The sequence below is a fragment of the Heteronotia binoei genome, chromosome 8, assembly GCF_032191835.1.
Source record: "Heteronotia binoei isolate CCM8104 ecotype False Entrance Well chromosome 8, APGP_CSIRO_Hbin_v1, whole genome shotgun sequence".
Taxonomy (NCBI): Eukaryota; Metazoa; Chordata; class Lepidosauria; order Squamata; family Gekkonidae; genus Heteronotia; species Heteronotia binoei.
The window spans coordinates 12,183,545-12,204,492 of record NC_083230.1 but is presented as its reverse complement, the minus strand read 5'-3'; the positions used below and the strand labels follow the sequence as shown (position 1 = coordinate 12,204,492).

General features: G+C 45.5%; 1 protein-coding gene across 1 annotated transcript in view; it reads left to right on the top strand.

Moving 5' to 3' along the window:
• The window catches only part of CERK (ceramide kinase), an 80,829-nt gene that overhangs the window by 28,574 nt on the left and 31,307 nt on the right, over positions 1–20,948 (top strand). Inside the window, exons 4-6 of the mRNA XM_060244772.1 lie at positions 4,059–4,184; positions 12,692–12,755; positions 16,838–16,983. Of these exons, the coding sequence (XP_060100755.1) occupies positions 4,059–4,184; positions 12,692–12,755; positions 16,838–16,983 (336 nt within the window). The remainder of the gene's footprint in view (positions 1–4,058; positions 4,185–12,691; positions 12,756–16,837; positions 16,984–20,948) is intronic.

Sequence of the window (20,948 nt, the reverse complement as noted above, 5' to 3'; positions counted from 1 at the left end):
AGCAATGGCTACTTAGTGTTTGGGGACTCCTGCGCTTCTTTTGCTTGCGATAAACAAATACTGCATCGTCAGGACTCATTGCCTCTTCCTAAATATTACCCTTTGGCCTGTATCCTCCACTGAGCAAAGTTGGAAGCCTTCCTCCAGCCTAAGGAGCCTTCCTCCTACTTAGCTTAAGTCGGAGGAAAACTCTCTGGTAGGGTTGCCAGCCTCCAGACAGGAAATTCCTCCAGATTTGGGGGTGGCTGTGAAATCTAGTTGTCATGGGGCAATGCCATTAGTCTCTGTGCTGTTCCTTGTGGGTCAACCAGGGCCTTTCTGGGAAATGGGATGCTGGACTAGATGGAGCACCAGTGTGATCAGCAGAGATCTTCTTACATTGTTCATCTTAGATGGAACACTGGGTGTGGTGAGGAAGCTATGTGCGATACAAAGGAGAATGGTCCTGAATGCTGAATGAGGGTGGCCGATTCCATGTTGGGGAAATTTCTGGAAATTTGGGGCTAGAACCTGGGGAAGGTGGAATTTGGGGAAGGGATGGAGCTCAGCTGGGTATAGTGCCACAGAAAGATTGTCATATAGTCCACCCTTTAAAGTTGCCATTTTCTCCAGTGGACTGATCTCTGTAATCTGCAGATCAGTTATAATTCTGGAAGACCTCGACTTTGCAGGGGCTCAGCATGCGCCTGGTCATCAGTGGCTAGGGTTGCCAAGTCCAATTCAAGAAATATCTGGGGACTTTGGGGGTGGAGCCAGGAGACTTTGGGGTGGAGCCAGGAGACATTAGGGGTGGAGCCAAGATCAAGGTCCTGACAAGCATAACTGAACTCCAAAGGGAGTTCTGGCCATCACATTTAAAGGGATGGCACGCTCTGGGAAGTTTGAGGTCAGTAACACAACTACTTGAACTATCAGCATAGTTTTGAACATGACCATCTGCATATAAGGCTGATTTGCGCTTTCACGTTCCTTTTTAAGAGCTACCCCCAGTCAGGAAGAGTCATAAAGCAGATTCACTAAAACAGATTTAAAATAACAACTCTCCCCCTCCCCCCCCTTCCTTGCACTCAATCCGAAGCACATGCTCTGTTTGGAAGCACAAACAGCTAAGCAGCCCCACCCTGTAAGAAACATGCAAAGCGTTCAGAATAGTAAATAGTTGGGGGGGGGAGATTGCTTACCGCTTGCAATTCTAGTCTCAAAGTCCCGGGCCGAGGCCACGCCTGGGCTTCCAATCGGACCCAGGGAGAGGGGGGAAGGACCAGCAGGCGCAGAGGCGCCCTGGTGTAATCGCGGGGTGGATCCTGCCTTCCTGGTCGACCTGGCTGCGGTGCGCCCCCCCCCTTCCTATGCATACCGGCCAAGCCTCCCCCCCACCCCCAGCTTCCCCATTCCAAGGCCTTGATGAAGCCCAACGGCTCCTTGGCAGGTCCCAGGTTGAACTGCAGCCCGGACATTTTCTGCCGAGAGAGAAAAGAAAGCAAAGGGGGTGGCGTCTGTCTCCCGGGAAGGGAGGAGCAGGGAGGGAAATAAGAGGGAACGATCGCGGGCCGCCGCTTCTTCCTCCCTCCCGGGCCGGAACGCAAACTTGCCAAGCGGGAGGGAGGCTGCGAGGCGGCGGGGAGAAGTGGCGGAAGCAGCAGCAGCTGCAGCGACGAGAGGAGCAGCAGCAGAAGATCCCAGCGCCCGGCCGGCCGGTCTCGGCGGTGGCCGGAGGAGGACGAGCGTGGCCGCGCTGCCGCCTCCCCAGCCCAAGCCGCCCCACCGCAAGCCCGCCGCCGGAGGAGGAGGAGGAATCGCGGCCAGGAACCCCATGCCCCCGCCGCTGCCCGCCGAGCCGCCCCCCCCGCAAGGCCCGCCCGCCGGCCCCCTGCGAGCCGGGCTGCCAGTGCAGGGCGCCCATGGTGTCGGTCTCCAGCGAGCGCCACCCGCTCTACAACCGGGACCCCCCTTGGCAATGCGAGGCCCCCCAGACCCCCCAGACCTGGGGCGACCCGCCCCCCCTCCCTACACCACTGCCTCCGCCTCTGTCGCCTCCTCCTGCTGCTGGGCGTCGGTGGGCCTGCCGCCTACGGCCTCACTGGGCGGGAAGGGGGCGGCAGCAGCGCGGCGGCCTCGCACACTCCGGGACGGGGCGGCTCGCCATTTCCCCCCTCTCCCCCCACTTCCATTTTTGGGGGGAGCGGGGGAAGAGGGGGGAAATCCTGGGGTCCCCCGCCAGGGCGGGAGGGTTGGGACCCCTATCAGAAGCATGGAAAGCAGTGAGCATCACCTCCTGGAGCCTGACTGCTGCTAGCCAGATCCTACCTGGAATTTGCCAACCCTTCTCCTTGGCCTGGAGGAAAGTGGAGCACTTTATTGAGCAGAGTAGTAGAGTACAGGCCATTGGCTTTACTTGCAGTCCCATATATTTGTCTCAGCAGAGACAAATGACATTGCTTCTGGTCCCAGTGGAAATACACAGTTCTGAACATTCATATACCTATTTTTTAGCCTGTTGACTTCAAGAGAAGAGGAAGAAGATATTGGATTTATATTCCGCCCTTCACTCCGAAGAGTCTCAGAGCGGCTCACAATCTCCTTTACCTTCCCCCCCCCCCCAACAGACACCCTGTGAGGTAGATGAAGATACTGGATTTACATCCCACCCTCCACTCCGAAGAGTCTCAAAGCGGCTCACAATCTCCTTTACCTTCCTCCCCCACAACAGACACCCTGTGAGGTGGGTGGGGCTGGAGAGGGCTCTCACAGCAGCTGCCCTTTCAAGGACAACCTCTGCCAGGGCTATGGCTGACCCAAGGCCATGCTAGCAGGTGCAAGTGGAGGAGTGGGGAATCAAACCCGGTTCTCCCAGATAAGAGTCCGCACACTTAACCACTACACCACACTGGCTCTCCAAGTCTGGCACACTTAACCACTACACCAAACTGGCTCTCCAAGTCTCCGCACACTTAACCACTACACCAAGTCTGAAAGGCATAGACTATTTGTCACTAGTTAATTGCAGCAGCTGTTCATTCTGGTAGAAAAGGTTACAGAGATTCCTTGTGTACCATTTGTGCAGTATATCTTGAGAATGGGATGGTTTTCATATACGACAGCAAAGAGGGTTAGGAAATTTTTTCCCCCTCCCTCAGCTTTTAACTACAGCTTCAGAAGCTGTTTTTAATCGAAAGGAAATTAACATAAGACCAATTTATGCCTCTCCCATGTAATATTCCATTCAGGATCTTGGAGTAGGAAGGGTCAGAGAGAAATGAAGTTTTGGGGAAAGAGCAATAGCGCAACCATTGTGTGCCTTGCTGCAATGTTGAATTATTGCCAAAGTCCCTGCACTCTCCACCTTTGCAGGTATATCTCATCCCTCCAATGGGTTCCACCTTACAGTTTGATATGTAGGCAACTTAAATGTGTTCTTAGAGTCACTAATGAAAGCAGCCTTGTGGTGCACTTGGTGGCCTAGGTCTAAAGATTTAAGAGCCAGGGTATGGTTGTCAGATGAATAGAACACCACAAACTTCAGGTAACAGTGAGCTAGTCATTCTCTATCAGTTTAAACAACCTCGCAAGGTTGTTGCAATGAGAAAATGACTGAAAAACCAGGTATTCAACTCTGAATTCTTTATCAAAGATTTCAGGTTTTCACGGCTGGTAACATCATTAGGGTTTGTAGAATCTTTCGGGCTCAAGTGCCGTGTTCTACTGGAGAAAGTTTTCCTTCCTTCTGAATTCTTTGGAGGAGAATGTGTCGGGAAAAGGGAATAAATGGAGCCACAACTCCTGTTGACTTTTAGATTTAATAAAAACATGGACCTTTAATTGAAAACGCTTAAACTTAAAGTTAAGACATTATAAATACAGACTGATTTAAATGGGGAACTTTTCCTTTTCTGTTCTAATAATGGCAGCATCTTCTCCATTTTAACGGAGGCTTAAAATGCCCTCACTGTGCTTGTTACGTACAATGCTACGGTTCTGACATGGATTAGAAGAATTGAAAATCAAGTAATTCTATAACTTTAAGCCTTTCTGTGTCCTTCATTTCCTTCTCTTGGCAGCATCTAGACCAAAGCACTTGCTTGTATACATTAATCCATTTAGTGGGAAAAAGCAAGGGAAGAGGATATATGAGCAAAAAGTCGCTCCACTGTTTCGTCTGGCTTCCATCTTCACAGAAGTCGTTGGTGAGTCATGTAACGCAACGTGCTTCTAGCGTTTTCTCAGTGTTAGGTAATGAGTTCTTTCAAAGCAGCATTAGGCTGTGCAATCTGCGGTAGTATCGTATATGGATTTAGCATGAAGAAATGAAGTTGATTTCCAGAGGTCATAACTCTGTCTCTTGAATAAAAAAAGCAATGGTTTTTGTGGCAGAGGGTTTAGCTTGTGGTCCCAGGCCTTAAAGACACAGTCCAAGGTTGTAATTGCATTTGAGATTTAAAAGTTGGGAAAGTGATAGCTGTCAGTCAGTTCTCTTGGCAGATAAACGATTTTAGATCAGTTCTACATTGTCTGGAAGGAAATACTGCTAGCCGTACTGCTGTTCAAACCATCGAACAGAGAACTTGTCCTTTGCTGGGCAGCTGAGTTTTTCCATCCAATTTCTTCTCAGTGCTGCTCCCCGTTTCTGAGCATGCCTGTTTTAAAGTAGCTTCTCAGAGCAACAAGTGAATGAATGGAGATTCTCCCTCTACCCATTTTTAATCGTTGTATCGGTGCCTACGATATGGAGCTTGAATAGTTCTGTCGAGCCCAAAATCATCAGAGCCTGAAAGCCTAAGCAGGCTCAGCTGTGACTGGTATTTGGTGGGACACCACCAAGGAAGAACAGACAGAGACACGGAATGGCAAACCACCTCTGTTCATCTCTTGCCTTGAAAACCCCATGAGAGGACATTATAAGTTACTGCTACTTGACACCACTTAATTATTCTATTAAGATACAGACAGTATAAGGAAAATACAGAAAGGAAAATAAAGGTTATCTACCATAATTATATATATTAAAGATGACTATATGCAGGGCTTTTTTTGTAGCAGGAACTCCTTTGCTACGCCCCTGATGTAGCCAATCCTCCAAGAACTTACAGGGCTCTTAGTACAGGGCCTACTGCGAGCTCCAGGAGGATTGGCTACATCGGGGTGGGGGGGGGTTGACCTAATATGCAAAGGAGTTCCTGCTACAAAAAGAAGCCCTGACTATAGGTAACAAAGTATAAAAGATAGAAAGTATTTGTCCCCAACAGTGGGGAAAAAATGGGACTTTTAATGATATTTACTTCTAATGGGGTACATTTGTATTCATCATTTTACATCCCTAACTTCATAACTAGTCTGTTTTATAGCTACATTATTAGTTTCATTATTGCTGCATACTCAATATTACATGTATTCACCTCTTCTGCATACTTGCTATTACTTTTAACAAGTAGGTAATATAACAGAAATACAGACGGAAAGTCTATTATATATCACATAATAAGAAAATAAAGTGTTTCTGTCCAGAATCCACTTCCTTACACACATTTGTATTCAAGATGTTACATTTAAAACTGGTTCACATTTTGTTTCTTCTTCATTACCATACATTACATTACATACATTAAATTAAATCTAACATATTTGTATACAATAGCAGCTTCTCATTCTACATTTGTCTCCTGCTTGCATAGTACACACTCCATCTCTCCTCAAATTTTGTAATTGACAAGTTTCTCAAATAATTTTACCATTACTGCACATTTGGCAAGTTTGTTTTCCCATTCTAGGCGCGGACAGATACACAGTTTCCGTTTTGCTGTGTAGATAATTTAGGCAGTATACCTAATAGCATATTCTTGGCTTCCGTAGGGAATTTGAACTTTAATATATTTTGCATTTTTCCATGTATTTCCTTCCAATTTCTTTTTGGTTTTTCTTTTTTCATATCCACCACATACGAAAGAAGGTTCCATCTATGTCTTGACAATTTCCAGCCCATGCCCGCGTAAGTCACCTCTCCTCCTATGTAAGTGGGCTTAGAGTGGCGTAACTCTGACTTACGCAGGTGTGGGCCTTAGTTTGTTTCCAAAGGACTTTCGCCCCCCCCCCTTAGGATTGCGCTGTTTATCATTCGAGTTTTTTACTTGTTCTGTTTCTAGCTGGAATCAATCGTAATAAATGCTGTTTTTGTTTTATAGTGAGCCGTTCAAACTCAGTTTAGGAGCCCTACCTTCAGTGTTAATTATCTTCTTTAGTCTTGAGACTGATTGGTAATATAACAACAATTCGATGTTTATTCCTTCATCTCTGATGCCTTGCCATGACTTAATTTTCCCCTGAACATTTATCATAAATCCATATGTTAAAAATCATTATTATTTCTTGTGTTCTTATCATGATAAGCTTCTATTGAGGAATTTGAGCAGAGAATTTGGAGGACTCAGTAGGTTCTGGCATATAAACCATGTTCTCAAAAGTCCATCTCTGATTATATAACTTCTTTCTTTTGTTATGGTTGTTTTAGTTGATTTCTTAACACATAGATAATTGTGGAAGCTTTCATTAAGGTCCGTTGATTTAATTTTTACTATTATTTGTCTTGGGTTTTTAATGTAGTCCACAATCCAGACCAAGTCTGCCGCTCGGTACTATAATTTCATATTTGGAACTGCTAAACCTCCTCTCTTTTTCTCATCTTGGAATATTTTAAACCTTATTCTTGATTTCTTGCCATTCCAAAAAAAATTATTTATTTGTCTCTGCCACTCTTTCAGTATTTTTTTCCTTCTACCTGTGTGGGTAACATTTGAAACAAAAAAAAAAAATAGTTTTAGTAATGTATTCATTTTGATTGCAGAGATTCCTCCCAGTCACAAAATTTTTAATTTTTTCCAACTAGATAGGTCTGCTTGTATCAATTTCCAAGTCTTCTGGTAATTGTTTTAATTGTTTACTTTGTCCACTCACATTTATTTCCAAATATTTAAGAGGGTCAATGACTGCTGTGCGCTCTGTGCTCTTTATATCTTGTTGTTTGTTATGTTTTGTTATCATCTTTGTCTTCTTTCTGTTGATTTTGTAGTCTGAAAAAGATCCGGATTTTTCAATGTATTCTATTACATACTGTAATGATTTTTGGAGATTTGAAACTGTCAAAACCACATCATCTTCATAGCTTTACATTTTAAACTCTGCATCATCCACTTTTATCCCCTTTATACTAGCATCCTGTCTGATCTTTGTGGGTAGAATCTCCCATCACTAGGATAAATAGTAAGGGTAACAGAGGGCATTAAGAGAAATATTATTAAGGCAACGTTGGTACTTTCAGGAGTTTGATGTTAGATCACACGTCAAGCCTCTTCAATCCAGAATGCTGTGCCGTGATTCTTCACAGCACTAGCACTCCTTATGTCACTGGAAATGCTGCACAAACTCTAAAATGAAGCAGGTTGGGGGCCCAGTCAGTGCCTGGATGGGAGATGCCCCAGAAATCCCATGTATGCCACTTTAAGTTCCAGGAAATGTAAAAATAAAGAACTGTGCCAGACTTCTTGTCTATGTACAATGTGGATTGCGCATCTCTCCAGTGTGCATCTAGTTCACAGAACAGACCCTTCAGATCCACTTGTCCATCAGCACATAGTGGATCTATAACTAAAAGAGTGCTATCGTTGTAATAAAAATGGCATTTCAGTGAGACAGAGCATCTGTTGCACAAAGCATGCCCTTTTCAGGAACAGGCCTGCCTCCATCCAGTGCAATGTACCACGGAATAGCTGTCACACCTGCTAAGTTTGAAAACAATTTGTGCTTGTATTAGCTGTCAACAAGGCAACTAAATGGCCACTTCGAGCTGAACATAGCTCCGTATCACTTCAGTCTCTCTCACTGCCTGTCTTGTGTGCACCAAGTATACACACAGGCTGTGCTGAGTTCTGATCGTCATCACTGTACTGAGAAATGCTCGAATTTAGATGCTAAAGGGCTTCCAACAGATTATTTTAATATTGATAATAGCTTAGTTTTAGAAGACAGCTGTGAAAGGCTTTTTCTGGACATGTGGCATTTGAATCTGTAAATCAAAAGCGCCTTTTAGAGTCTTCCCCCTTCCTTTTAAGTAGATTGGCTGTTGTTTGATAACTGCTAGTCGTTTTTACCATCTTGGCTTACACAACTATTTAATATTAACTTTTCTGTTTTGGGATCTTAATTTTCAGTTTCGTCATAGAAAACTATATGGTAATCTGTTGGGGGAAAAAGCAGCTGCCAGGGGATTTTTGTGTGTGTTTTCTTTTTAAAATATCCGTTCAGCCTCTAGGAACAGTAGTGCCAGCGATGGATTTTTTTGTTCTGATATGTAAGCCCCAAATGTACTCCAAACAATTTGCTCTTTATTTGGGGCCCATGAAATAACTGATTTCCCTTGTCAAAAAAGAGCTTCTGCTAACTACTCAGCGACCATTGCACGGGCTAGATGTTTGTTTTTGGTCTGTTTCTGTTCCTGTTGTGGCACATGCGATGCGCAGTATCACATAAGCATGATGCGCATGCAATGCATTGTGCTGCAGTTTGCCACCAGAAGCGGGTGCGTCTCCGCTTTCTACTGCAACCCGCCATGCCTATTTTTATGAGCGAACACTTGCATTCTATGACATCATAAATCGCAGTACGGCATATATTTAATAGCCGTCAGTGTCTGTCCCCCGTTCAAATCAAAAATCTGTACCCAAGCTGAAGGTATAGCTTCGTGCAGATTTGGGATAACCCCTGGGTTTGCCGATAAATATTTAAAAATTAGGATTCAATAAAATCAACACCATTTTAAATTGCTGATATTTTTTCAAGATTTCCTGGTGAGATCTCAGCTGCTATTTTTGGCTGCCCAGGCAAACTAAAATAACTTTGTTGAGGCTCGGAGTAAGAAAGGAGAATTGGATTTTCCATCTCTCAGTTGTTCTCCCAGATGTGTCTTTTTTCTCATAGGGTTCTTTCGCACACGCTGTAATGCACTCTCAATATGTGAGCCAGTTTGGTGTAGTGGTTAAGTGTGCGGACTCTTATCTGGGAGAACCGGGCTTGATTCCCCACTCCTCCACTTGCACCTGCTGGAATGGCCTTGGGTCAGCCATAGCTCTTGGTGAGTTGTCCTTGAAAGGGCAGCTGCTATGAGAGCCCTCTCCAGCCCCACCCACCTCACAGGGTGTCTGTTGTGGGGGAGGAAGGGAAAGGAGATTGTGAGCCGCTCTGAGACTCTTCGGAGTGGAGGGCGGGATAGAAATCCAATATCTTCTTCTTCTTCAATCCACTTTCAATGCACTTTGCAACTGGATTTTGCTGGGTGTCTTCCAGACAGTCTTAATGTTCCAATTTCATTTCCCTTTGTTACTGCTTTTTCCCTCGTTTCCACACATCCTTGTCAGCAATTCTTTGCTGTCCTAGTTCTTCGTTTTTATTCCCACTCGTTCTGAAACCTGTTTTTCCTTGATTTTTTTTTTTAAAAAATGGCTTGATTTCATTTTTTTCCATCAGTCTGAAGTGCCTGTGCCATTTTGCAGTGCTCCACCCATCTCACCATTTTGTCTTGGGGCAAGGTGGGCTGAGAGTTCTTTTTTTTTTTAAATGCATGCTAGGGTTACAGTGGGCCGGCAGTAGACCATGCATGCACTGAACAAACTGCCCTGCTTGTCAGAAGGTCCAAAACAAGCAGGCAAGCGTTGCCTTCCTGCCTCATGGAATATTCCGTAGAGAACACTTGAGCAATGTGCCTGGGCACTGTTTTAAAATTCTGTGGGCAATGCAGGCAGGGAAGTCACGTTGGCAGGGAGAGAGCCAACATCCAGAGGAGGACACTGTGGCCAAGTGAGGGAGCTGGCTGCATAACGAGCTCAGAGTGGATGGGAAAGCAAGCCAAGACCCTCAGCGATAAACTTTCAAAGCAATATTCCTGTAGCTTTGCAATCAGCCATAATCATAGTTATGCTGAACTCTTTAGCTACTGTCTATTGTTCAAAAAAAAAGGAAAGAAAGGCGCCCTGACCTGTATAGCCCTGATCTCAGAAGCTAAGAAGGGCCAACTTTGGCAAGTATTTGGATGGGAGACCTCCTTGAAATACCAGCAGTCAGGAGGTGGGGGCAGGCTTTATTCAGCCACCTCCCTGAATATCCTCACCAGAGATCACCATGACTTCCAGGTTCTTCTCTGGCAAGTGCTTGGCTGGGAGACCTTGGAATACCAGCAGTTAGGAGAGCAGGGGCAGGCTCTATTCAGCCACCTCTCGGAATATCCTCCAGGCCCCCAGTAGGGGTCCGTCACCAGAGGTCACCACAACTTCCAGGTTCTTCTCTGACAAGTACTTGGATGGGAGACCTCCTTGGAATACCAGCAGTCAGGAGGGCAGGCTCTATTCAGCCACCTCCCTGAATATCCTCCAGGCCCCCAGTAGGGGTCAGTCACCAGAGGTCACCACGACTTCCAGGTTCTTCTCTGACAAGTACTTGGATGGGAGTCCTCCTTGGAATACCAGCAGTCAGGAGGGCAGGCTCTATTCAGCCACCTCCCTGAATATCCTCCAGGCCCCCAGTAGGGGTCCGCCACCAGAGGTCACCAAGACTTCCAGATGCACACATAAATACAAATATTCCAAAAGGGGGGGGGGGAGGCAGCACAACCAATCAGAACAGCCAGTCTAATGTGAGAAAGCAGGTAACCAAGGAGACCAGTGGGGATTTTAAATTGCCTCATTGCTCCAGCACAACAGTGCAACCCCCCTCCCCCCAAAAACCGGACAATTTGTAAACAAAAGTATGACACATACAGAGGGAAGTTCTACATAAACACACAGGCACTGTGGCACGATCACCCTGTTTGGTTTGTGATCAGAGGCCCCGTGGAGGCGAGGAAAGGCCAGACGTGGGCTGCAGTCTTGAAGACACCTGTGTGAAATGGCAAAATATCATTTGCATTGAAAGTGGAATGAAAGTGCATTCATCAGCACGTGTAAAAGCACTTTTTAAAAAGTCTGTCATCTGTGGGTTCTGCCGTCTTCCGAGGAGGTCAAGGCAGCCAATGTGGTTGTCTTTGATAGTCTCATTTTGCTCCATTAAAGCTACTAATTGCCCACCTATGGTGGGCAATCCCCGGCCCCCCTCCCCCCACCACTCTCTCGGAGGTTATTTGAGGGCAAAAACCTGGAAGTGGTGTTACAGCCCCTCCCCACCAATCTCTGTGTTGGCGATGGTGATGCCATTTCCCCAGGGCTCTGACCAGAAGAGCCTCCTGGGGTTGGCAGCAGTGACCTCGCAGCCCTGTGCTCTGTTTTGTCTCATGCTTCTCGCAAGTGTTTTGTGCTATTTACTGTCTTGGGCAAGTAACACAGACTTAGCATCCTATATTTTCTTCCCGCTTGCATAGCGCTGTCCTCCATTGGGAAGAGTGTTCCCTTGGATGGTGGTGCCCAAGCAGGACGAAAGTGCAGGATCCAAGCCAGACTTTTCAACTCCTGGAGAAGAAGAAGAAGATATTGGATTTATATCCCGCCCTCCACTCTGAAGAGTCTCAGAGCGGCTCACAATCTCCTTTGCCTTCCTCTCCCACAACAGACACCCTGTGAGGTAGATGAAGATATTGGATATATATCCCACCCTCCACTCCAAAGAGTCTCAGAGCGGCTCACAATCTCCTTTGCCTTCCTCCCCCACAACAGACACCCTGTGAGGTAGATGAAGATATTGGATTTATATCCCGCCCTCCACTCCGAAGAGTCTCAGAGCGGCTCACAATCTCCTTTGCCTTCCTCCCCCACAACAGACACCCTGTGAGGTAGATGAAGATATTGGATATATATCCCACCCTCCACTCCAAAGAGTCTCAGAGCGGCTCACAATCTCCTTTCCCTTCCTCCCCCACAACAGACACCCTGTGAGGTAGATGAAGATATTGGATTTATATCCCGCCCTCCACTCCGAAGAGTCTCAGAGCGGCTCACAATCTCCTTTACCTCCCCCCCCACAACAGACACCCTGTGAGGTAGATGAAGATATTGGATATATATCCCGCCCTCCACTCCGAAGAGTCTCAGAGCGGCCTACAATCTCCTTTCCCTTCCTCCCCCACAACAGACACCCTGTGAGGTGGGTGGGGCTGGAGAGGGCTCTCACAGCAGCTGCCCTTTCAAGGACAACCTCTGACAGAGCTATGGCTGACCCAAGGCCATTCCAGCAGGTGCAAGTGGAGGAGTGGGGAATCAAACCCGGTTCTCCCAGATAAGAGTCCGCACACTTAACAACTACACCAAACTGGCTCTCCCAGAGAAAAGCAATAAGAACCAAAACTTTTGTGAACGTAAGAAGAGCTCTGCTGGATCAGATCAGTGGTCCATGTAGTCCGGCTTCCTGTTTCGCAGAGCAGCCGAACAGCTGCTGTGGAGGGCTAGCAGGCAGGTAAAGGCTAAGGGCTCCCCCCATATTGCCCCCTGCTCAGGTATTGAGAGGTGTGCAGCGTTTGAATATGGGGGTTTCCGTTAGTCAACATGGCTAGCACCCATTGAAGGACTTCTCCATTAATCACTCTGATTCCCCTTTAAGGCCACCTATGGTCACGGCCATCACTACATCCGCTAACAGTTACATCTCTTCGACAACCACTAAACTTTACAGATTTCTTGCGAAGTATTATGATTTAAACAATTTATTCATTTCCCCCCCCATATAGTCACTGAACGTGCTAATCACGCTAAGGACAATTTGTCTGAAGTTAATCTAGCGAAGTACGATGGGTAAGTTCTTTCTCTTATTAATTTTCCTTTGTATGTTTGCGGTCCCCACCTGATATTCCCGAGGAGGTCTGGTGGTTTCAGGCTACTCTTTTAGAAAATCCAATAAATAAATAGAGGACGATAGAGACAAACTAATTTCCTTTCTGTCTCCCATGTCTATGCGTGTTGGGATGTGTACAAACTTCTGCAGCACTTGAAAAGGGGGCTCTCTGCTGCTACCTCCTTCTCTCTCCGGGCCTTTGTGTCCCCTGGAATACTGGGGTGTGTGGCACAGTGGTCTGTAGACAGAAGTGGATCTGGAAATCACATATCATACACATATAGTCTCCTGGGTGAACCATACTATGAAGAAAGAAAAAGACTGTGTCAGATTCCACCTCCCACCCCCTACATCCCAAAGTAGTAGTAGAAAATACACTACTGGTTTGGCACATCCACTATACTGAATTACGCCTTGTGCATACATTGCTTAATTGAACTGCCAGGTACACTGCTAATCTAGGGACTTCCTACAAAATTACTATACTTTGTGCATCAGTCTCTCCTTAATTGCTACAACAGAGAATCAAATAGTATTGAAATTCCAATTACACTGGGCATGGAAATTGCTGTTGGAGGAGACAGGTGTCTTGAATTATTTGGGAAGTACCAAATATATGGATGCACTGGTTATTATAGACAGATCAGTGGGCAGTTGCAGGCCAATATGTTATCAGCCTTCTATACCAATCCTGTACCATTGCTGGCTGCAGGCCTTGTCCTTTGAGTTTCTCTAACCTAAGAGAGGGACTCAGATAAGAGCTCATGGACAGGTTGCATCTGTACAGTATGCATTGGAGATGAGAGAAAAGTAATCCTCTCCTAGGGTTGTAAAGCCGTTGTGGGGGAGAGGAAAGGATCTCAATTTATCGTTTCAAAGATAGCAAATATTTCACAGCAGACGACGAAGCAGTGGACATAAAGCCAAATATACAGACCTCTCCCTGAGTCTCACTACAGCCCATCATGGCCACTTAGTGGACTATTGGAGAATTCAGCCATCTCCAGTGAAAGATAGCCAGCATTTTCAGTGGTCCAGGGCGAGGCAGTCTAAACTTCTGAGAGAAGCAGTCAGGATCACTGCTTTCTTTCTGCGATTTCTGTAAAGGAGGGGCTTCTCTCTTATGCTCCAGTGTTCACATCTGCTTCAAGGCAGAAGGAAACCATGGGCAGCACTCCATTCTGCAATTCCGGCACTCCAAAGGGATCTGTTGAGGCTGGGTGAATGGGCGTCAACGTGGCAGATGCGGTTCAATGTGGCCAAGTGCAAAGTAATGCACATTGGGGCCAAGAATCCCAGCTACAAATACAAGTTGTTGGGGTGTGAACTGGCAGAGACTGACCAAGAGAGAGATCTTGGGGTCGTGGTAGAGAACTCACTGAAAATGTCAAGACAGTGTGCGTCTGCAATAAAAAAGGCCAACGCCATGCTGGGAATTATTAGGAAGGGAATTGAAAACAAATCAGCCAGTATCATAATGCCCCTGTATAAATCGATGGTGCGGTCTCATTTGGAGTACTGTGTGCAGTTCTGGTCGCCGCACCTCAAAAAGGATATTATAGCATTGGAGAAAGTCCAGAGAAGGGCAACTAGAATGATTAAAGGGCTGGAGCACTTTCCCTATGAAGAAAGATTGAAACGCTTGGGACTCTTTAGCTTGGAGAAACGTCGACTGCGGGGTGACATGATAGAGGTTTACAAGATAATGCATGGGATGGAGAAAGCAGAGAAAGAAGTACTTTTCTCCCTTTCTCACAATACAAGAACTCGTGGGCATTCGATGAAATTGCTGAGCAGACAGGTTAAAACGGATAAAAGGAAGTACTTCTTCACCCAAAGGGTGATTAACATGTGGAATTCACTGCCACAGGAGGTGGTGGCGGCCACAAGTATAGCCACCTTCAAGAAGGGTTTAGATAAAAATATGGAGCACAGGTCCATCAGTGGCTATTAGCCACAGTGTATGTGTGTATATAAAATTTTTTGCCACTGTGTGACACAGAGTGTTGGACTTGATGGGCCGTTGGCCTGATCCAACATGGCTTCTCTTATGTTCTTATTTTATTATTATTTTTTCTTCCTAAGCCCACCAGGCTGGCTCTCCCAGCTGGTGCTCATCTTGTCCCTGGAGATCCTTTAGGGAGTGAAAGAACTTCCTCTTTCCCACCTCTCCCCAGTGCAGAAAAGACAAGGAGCCACTCACAGCAGCGGGGATTCTTCCCTCCAGCTCTGGGCTCCACAGGATCTCAACAGCCATGGGGTTTTCAGCCTTCAAGCCAGGAGTTTCCTCATTTGCTCACTTCAGGAGCATCGGCAGCCACCACACTGGAGCACACCAGGCCCCTCCACATTGCTTGAAATGCTAATGGAGATTAGCCTGCATATTGTCCCCAGAAAGGTCCAAATTGGGAACCTCTACCTGGTCCGAGCTGTATTGGAACTCACTAGGAGAAGCCTGCCAGGGAAAGGAGGGAAGCCTGAGGCTAGAGGGAATTCCATCCTGGGGCATGGACTCAGATAGGCCTGCATGCACCAATCCATAAGCATGGCGTGTGTAAGAGATTTTCTATAGTATATATTTATTCGGCTTATGGAGAAAGTTCTATCCAGTGAAACGTGAATCTTCAAGCTGGTGATCACGTGAAGGAAAATTAGCCTTTTGAGCTGATCACTGCGTATAGACTCCTGTTCATTATTTGAATGCTGGCTCTTTTACGACTTTTCAACGACAAAAAAATTCCTGGAATCATACAGTGAAGTAGACTTTCGTTCTGTGGGATACTGTGCCCGTACGATACGTATTTCTATTACTTATATCATTTTTGTGATTGTTCACCTATGAGAAACTATTGATACTTCTACCATGTGAAGAATCTTTATTGCACGTTCCTGGTAATATCGATTCTGGTGCAGAGACTTTCAGATAATAGGGCCAGTCCATGTAGGCTGAGTTTTCAAACGTTTTAACTCTCTTGTGGTGCTCTACATACATGTGTTTTCAGGACTTTTTTGTAGAAAAAGCTCAGCAGGAACCTATTTGCATATTAGGCCACACACCCCGACACCACCATTGTTTCACACAGGACTTTTTTGTAGAAAAAGCTCAGCGGGAATTAATTTGCATATTAGGCCACACCCCCTGATGCCAAGCCAGCCGGAACTGTGTTCCTGTGCATTCCTGCTCCAAAAAAGCCCCGTGAGTTTCTCAGTCGGTCTTCAAGTAGTTGTGAAGTAGCTCTGTGAAAGACCAAATTCATACAAGATATTAGCTATGTGGTAATTGCTATTCTGACTGCATAATCTGTGAATGTGTGAAAACGCCAATATTTGGGGGCCTTTAAATAATTACCCAGAGACACATGGTAGCTGTTTTTCCATTCACAGTTCTTCTGTGGATGGGAGAGCATTTAAGTGAGTCAACCATACAGACAAGGCCAGTGACATATGTCTTAACTCCAGATTCAGCTTTCACCTTGGAAACCTTGTGACAGCTCTGTGCTTGTGCTGTCAGCCACTACCCTATGTAGCTAAGTCATTCAAATGTTCTCCCGGTCACATGGAAGTCAGTCACAGATGTGTAACTACCAGGTGAGTGGCTGGGAGAACATCTCAGAAGGGCCTCCGCCCATTTCAGATGACTGTTCACTGCTCTGTCCACGTCCATTGACTTAGAAGCTGTCTCTCCAGATTGACAGCTAAATTGGAAGGTAATGGTTTATGGTGGCTTTAAATGGTAGACATCCAGTTGAGTGAAATCCTTCACAATTAGACGACGAGCTTCTTTCAACTGTGTACTTCCTATGTCAATGTCTGTCTCGTGCTTATGATTTTGTTTCCGCTTATATTTGTACAGCCATTCACATAAGAACGAGATAAACGAGAGGTTTTTAAAAAAAAAAAAATCTGAAGTTTTAATATCAGAAATTGTTTTGTATTAATCACTCGGTTACCAATATCTGCACATGTCTCTTACGTTGGGGCACCTGACATATTCATGGATTGACTTGTCTGCATGCGTTTTCATTTGTGTGTTTCCTGACAGTATTGTTTGTGTTGGTGGGGACGGAATGTTCAGTGAAGTGATGCATGGTCTGATTGGAAGAACACAGAAGGATTCTGGCATAGATCAGAATGATCCCACAGCACCATTAGTCCCTTGCAAAACAAGGATTGGCATAATCCCCGCGGGTAAGAATTGCAACAAGTATAAACATTCACCATACATTCTCATTTCATAATGTACTGACATTCTTTTGGGCCCAGATGCACATTTTAGGGAGGAAGAAGCATCAGTCTAATAATTTACAGTGCCATCCCAATATACCCCTCTAAGCTTGTTGACATCATTAGGGTTTGTAGAATCTTTCGGGATCAAGTGCCGTGTTCTACTGGAGAAAGTTTTCCTTCCAGACGTTTCGTTCTCAGCTGCGGAGAACATCCTCAGTGGCGTTGCAGCCAGAGCAGGTGCTCAGACCTTCACTCAATGCACAGCAGCCAAGAAGGTCTGAGCGCCTGCTCCGGCTGCAACGCCACTGAGGATGTTCTCCGCAGCTGAGAACGAAACGTCTGGAAGGAAAATTTTCTCCAGTAGAACACGGCACTTGATCCTGAAAGATTCTACAAACCCTAATGATGTTACCAGCCGTGAAAACCTGAAATCCTTGTTGACATCCATTAACTTAGAAGGTTGCAACTTCAAACATTGTTAGGGCGGAAACTTAACAGTGCCATCTTATGCATGTTTACACAGAAGTTTGTCTCACTATATTCAATGTGACTTACTCACAAGTGGATATGCAGAGTGAAACGTCTCATAGAACCACTGGAATCTATGAGCTAAAATTCTTATTGTGGCTGTACAAAGACAGAAAAGGGGGCAAAGGGGGAGGAGTTGAATTTATACGCTGCCCTTCACTTGGAGTCTCAGAGTGGCTCACAATCTCCTATCCTTCCTCTCCCCACAACAGACACCCTGTGAGGTAGGTGGGGCTGAGAGAGCTCTGAGACAAGTGCTCTTGAGAGAACAGCTCTGAGAAAACTGTGACTGATCCAGGGTCACACAGCTGACTGAATGTGGAGGAGTGGGGAATCAAACCCAGTTCTCCAGATTAGAGTCCACCGCTCTTGACCACTACGCCAAACTGGCTCTCAAGAGAAACCCTTCAAATAGTTTCATGGATTCTGAACCAGTGCTCTTCCTTCATCCCCCTTGCGCGCGAGCACATAGGTTCCTTCCCTGTGATCAAGAACGTTGAAAAATATTGACGTTTCTAATCATGCGCTGGGGAGAAGGACTACATGCATACACTTCCTGTGCACACAGACTCCATGCTCACGAACTGACAATCACACATATGGGGTTTTTTTGGCTGCCCTCTCTACCTGTGGTGATTTCAACACATATAATGCCATGCCTAGAGGGTTGTAGTCACACAGCCAAATACAACAAAACAGTCCTGCGTCACTCTTCCTTTAGAGACCAGGATGCTGACATCTGCTAGACTAAAACCCCTACTGTCCGCTACAATACATACACTGTTACCTCAGCTGAGCATAGGATCAGTCTTTGTTTGAGTGTCAAAGCTATCCATTTTGTCTTTTGTGCAGAGCTAACATTGTCGTTTTATTCACAGTGTGCCTGCACCTTTGATGTGCATTTTCCAAGTTTCCCTGTTGTCAGACCACCTTGATGGTAAACAAAGATTTCTGATCGATGCCTAAGAAACGAGGCACATTTCCTAGTATAACAGGCACGGAGTGAGCACGTTTCTCATTCAGTTTTAAGAGCCGCGGACTGCTTTGTGAGATTCTCACAGAAAGAAAGGATTCATATCTTGCCAGTGTAGAACGTGCACATATATGTTCATCAGAATATTCACAAGCCCATGCAACAGAGATGCATTTTAGCTTTGTGGTAGAGTGGGTCTGCTCCAACCTGCAAACTCTGTTCCACCCTGCCCCCCAAGGTTTTTGCAACACCCGAAGAGGCTTTTCTCTCTCTCCAGTAACCCACTACCACCATCTGACCTTTGTATGAAATTGCCCTCTGGGAGGAGACTTCCAGCTTCCCTTCCCAGTTCTGAGGCTTTGCCTTTGTATCTCCCACTGTCCAGCATCTGGTCCCCGTGGAAACAGTTGTGTGCCCCTGGAGGAATAGCCACTTGTCAACCACTTGCCTTTCCCCTGGCACTCCTTTTAAAATAGTGTGTCCAGGACAGTGAAGGTCTATGTGGTACGGAGAACCACTACCAGCATTCAAAGTTATTAAGTATTCATGAAAAAGAAAATGTTCATAAGCATATTTTGGCCCCCAAATGGTGGAACAGCAGGAACCCAGCAGGAACAACAAGAACAGCAGGAATCCACAATGGCCCCCGAATGGTGGAACCAACTACCAGAGGAGGTGCGAGCCCTGCGAGACTTAAATCAATTTCGCAGGGCTTGTAAAACCACCCTCTGTCAACTCGCATTTAAGATGGCACCCGGAGATGACACCTAGCCATCCTATACATATCCTGAACTGTGGCACTTTAATTTAATTTTATATTTGATAAATTTTAATTGTTAACTAACTTAATCTGAATTGTATCTAATTATTTTAACTGTTTTAATGTATTGATGGATTTTAGTGTAATCATGGTGTAAACCATGTCATGTGAGCCGCCCTGAGCCCGCTTCGGTGGGGGAGGGCGGGATATAAGAATAAATTTATTATTATTATTATTATTATTATTATTATTATTATTATTATTATTATGTTAGTACAGCATCAGACGGAGCAAGGGATGCAAAAGAAATGAGTAAAACACAATTCTTCTGTTCCTCTCTCCATACATGCCCTGTCAGATGTTAAAATAGAACACGTGCCTTAGCTTAGGAAGTTACAGATCTCTGCAGATTCTGTCACCTCAAAGCTTTTCCCAGCTGTTTCAGGCCAGCACATGTTCAATGGCTACCTCCTCAGTTGAGAGTTTTGTCTCTTCTTCTGGATTCTACACCCAAAGAAAGAGACCTCCTCCTTGCTGCAAGGAGTTATCATCTCTCTTTCCCCTCCCAATGAGCCAGTCAGGCCAGGTCAAGGAGTCTTTTCCTGACATCTCCAGAAATGTCCTACCTGGAGATTATTCCTGGAGCGTTTCTAGTCTAAAGTTCTCCCAACCTCTATTCCCTGCTTGGAGAAGGGGGACAGTATGACCCACCCATTATCACTCCTTCTAGATCTATTAGCAGTTGTATGAACGTGGGCTGAGATACGGCTGGAAAGCAATTGAACTGACTTCCCCCTCCTTGCTTGTTCTCTGCCAAGAAGGGGGGGGGGGCTTTAAAACTCAGAGCAAAGGTTACTCATTTCAAATCTCCAAACGAAAAAAAAAATGTGTTTCTTCACAAGCTTCAACAGGGATCTCATATCTTCCACCCTGAAAATTTCCTGGAACGTCTTTCCTGAAATTGTTGAGAAGAGTCCTTTTGTCTACATGTAGATTGCCTTTGCCTCACACATGAGTAGCCTTATCTAGACTGCCTTTGCCTCACACATGAGTAGCCTTATCTAGTCCTCATACATGGTAAATAAGGTGCAAAAACATGAACTTCAGTAGCTTACATGTTAGATTTAGAGCCCTGTCCCACATTTCAGGACTGACTTTTAAGGCTGGTTCCAGAGGTTTTATGTAAGTTTTATACATGATCGGGTTCTCTCCAAATGGAGGCATCCTCCCCTCCGTCTGCTTCCCTAAAAAATCACTTCTGTGGGACAGTCAGATTATGAATTCTAACTTTGTGAGATGGTGATAAAACATCCATGCCATCAAATCAAAGCCGGGCTTTCTTTTGTCAGGCTGCTGCCCTGGCATGTCCCGTTGGAGCCAGAAAGAACCACTTGACTTGACTTGACATTAATGAACTTGCAGGGGATTTGCCAGCACACAGAGAAACCTTCTGTATACGAAACAGTCCAAACTGCTAGAAGTCTAGTTGAACGGCATTCATCCCATCAGCCTGCTTGAGCAAATCAAACCATTTGCTTAAACACACACTAAGCTCATTTCTTTGATTCCGCACTTGGCAAACAGTCCCCAGCTTGACAAAACGATTGCCACTGTAACAATGGATTGATCTCCCTCTACACTCTTCTAGAAAATTGCATTGACCCC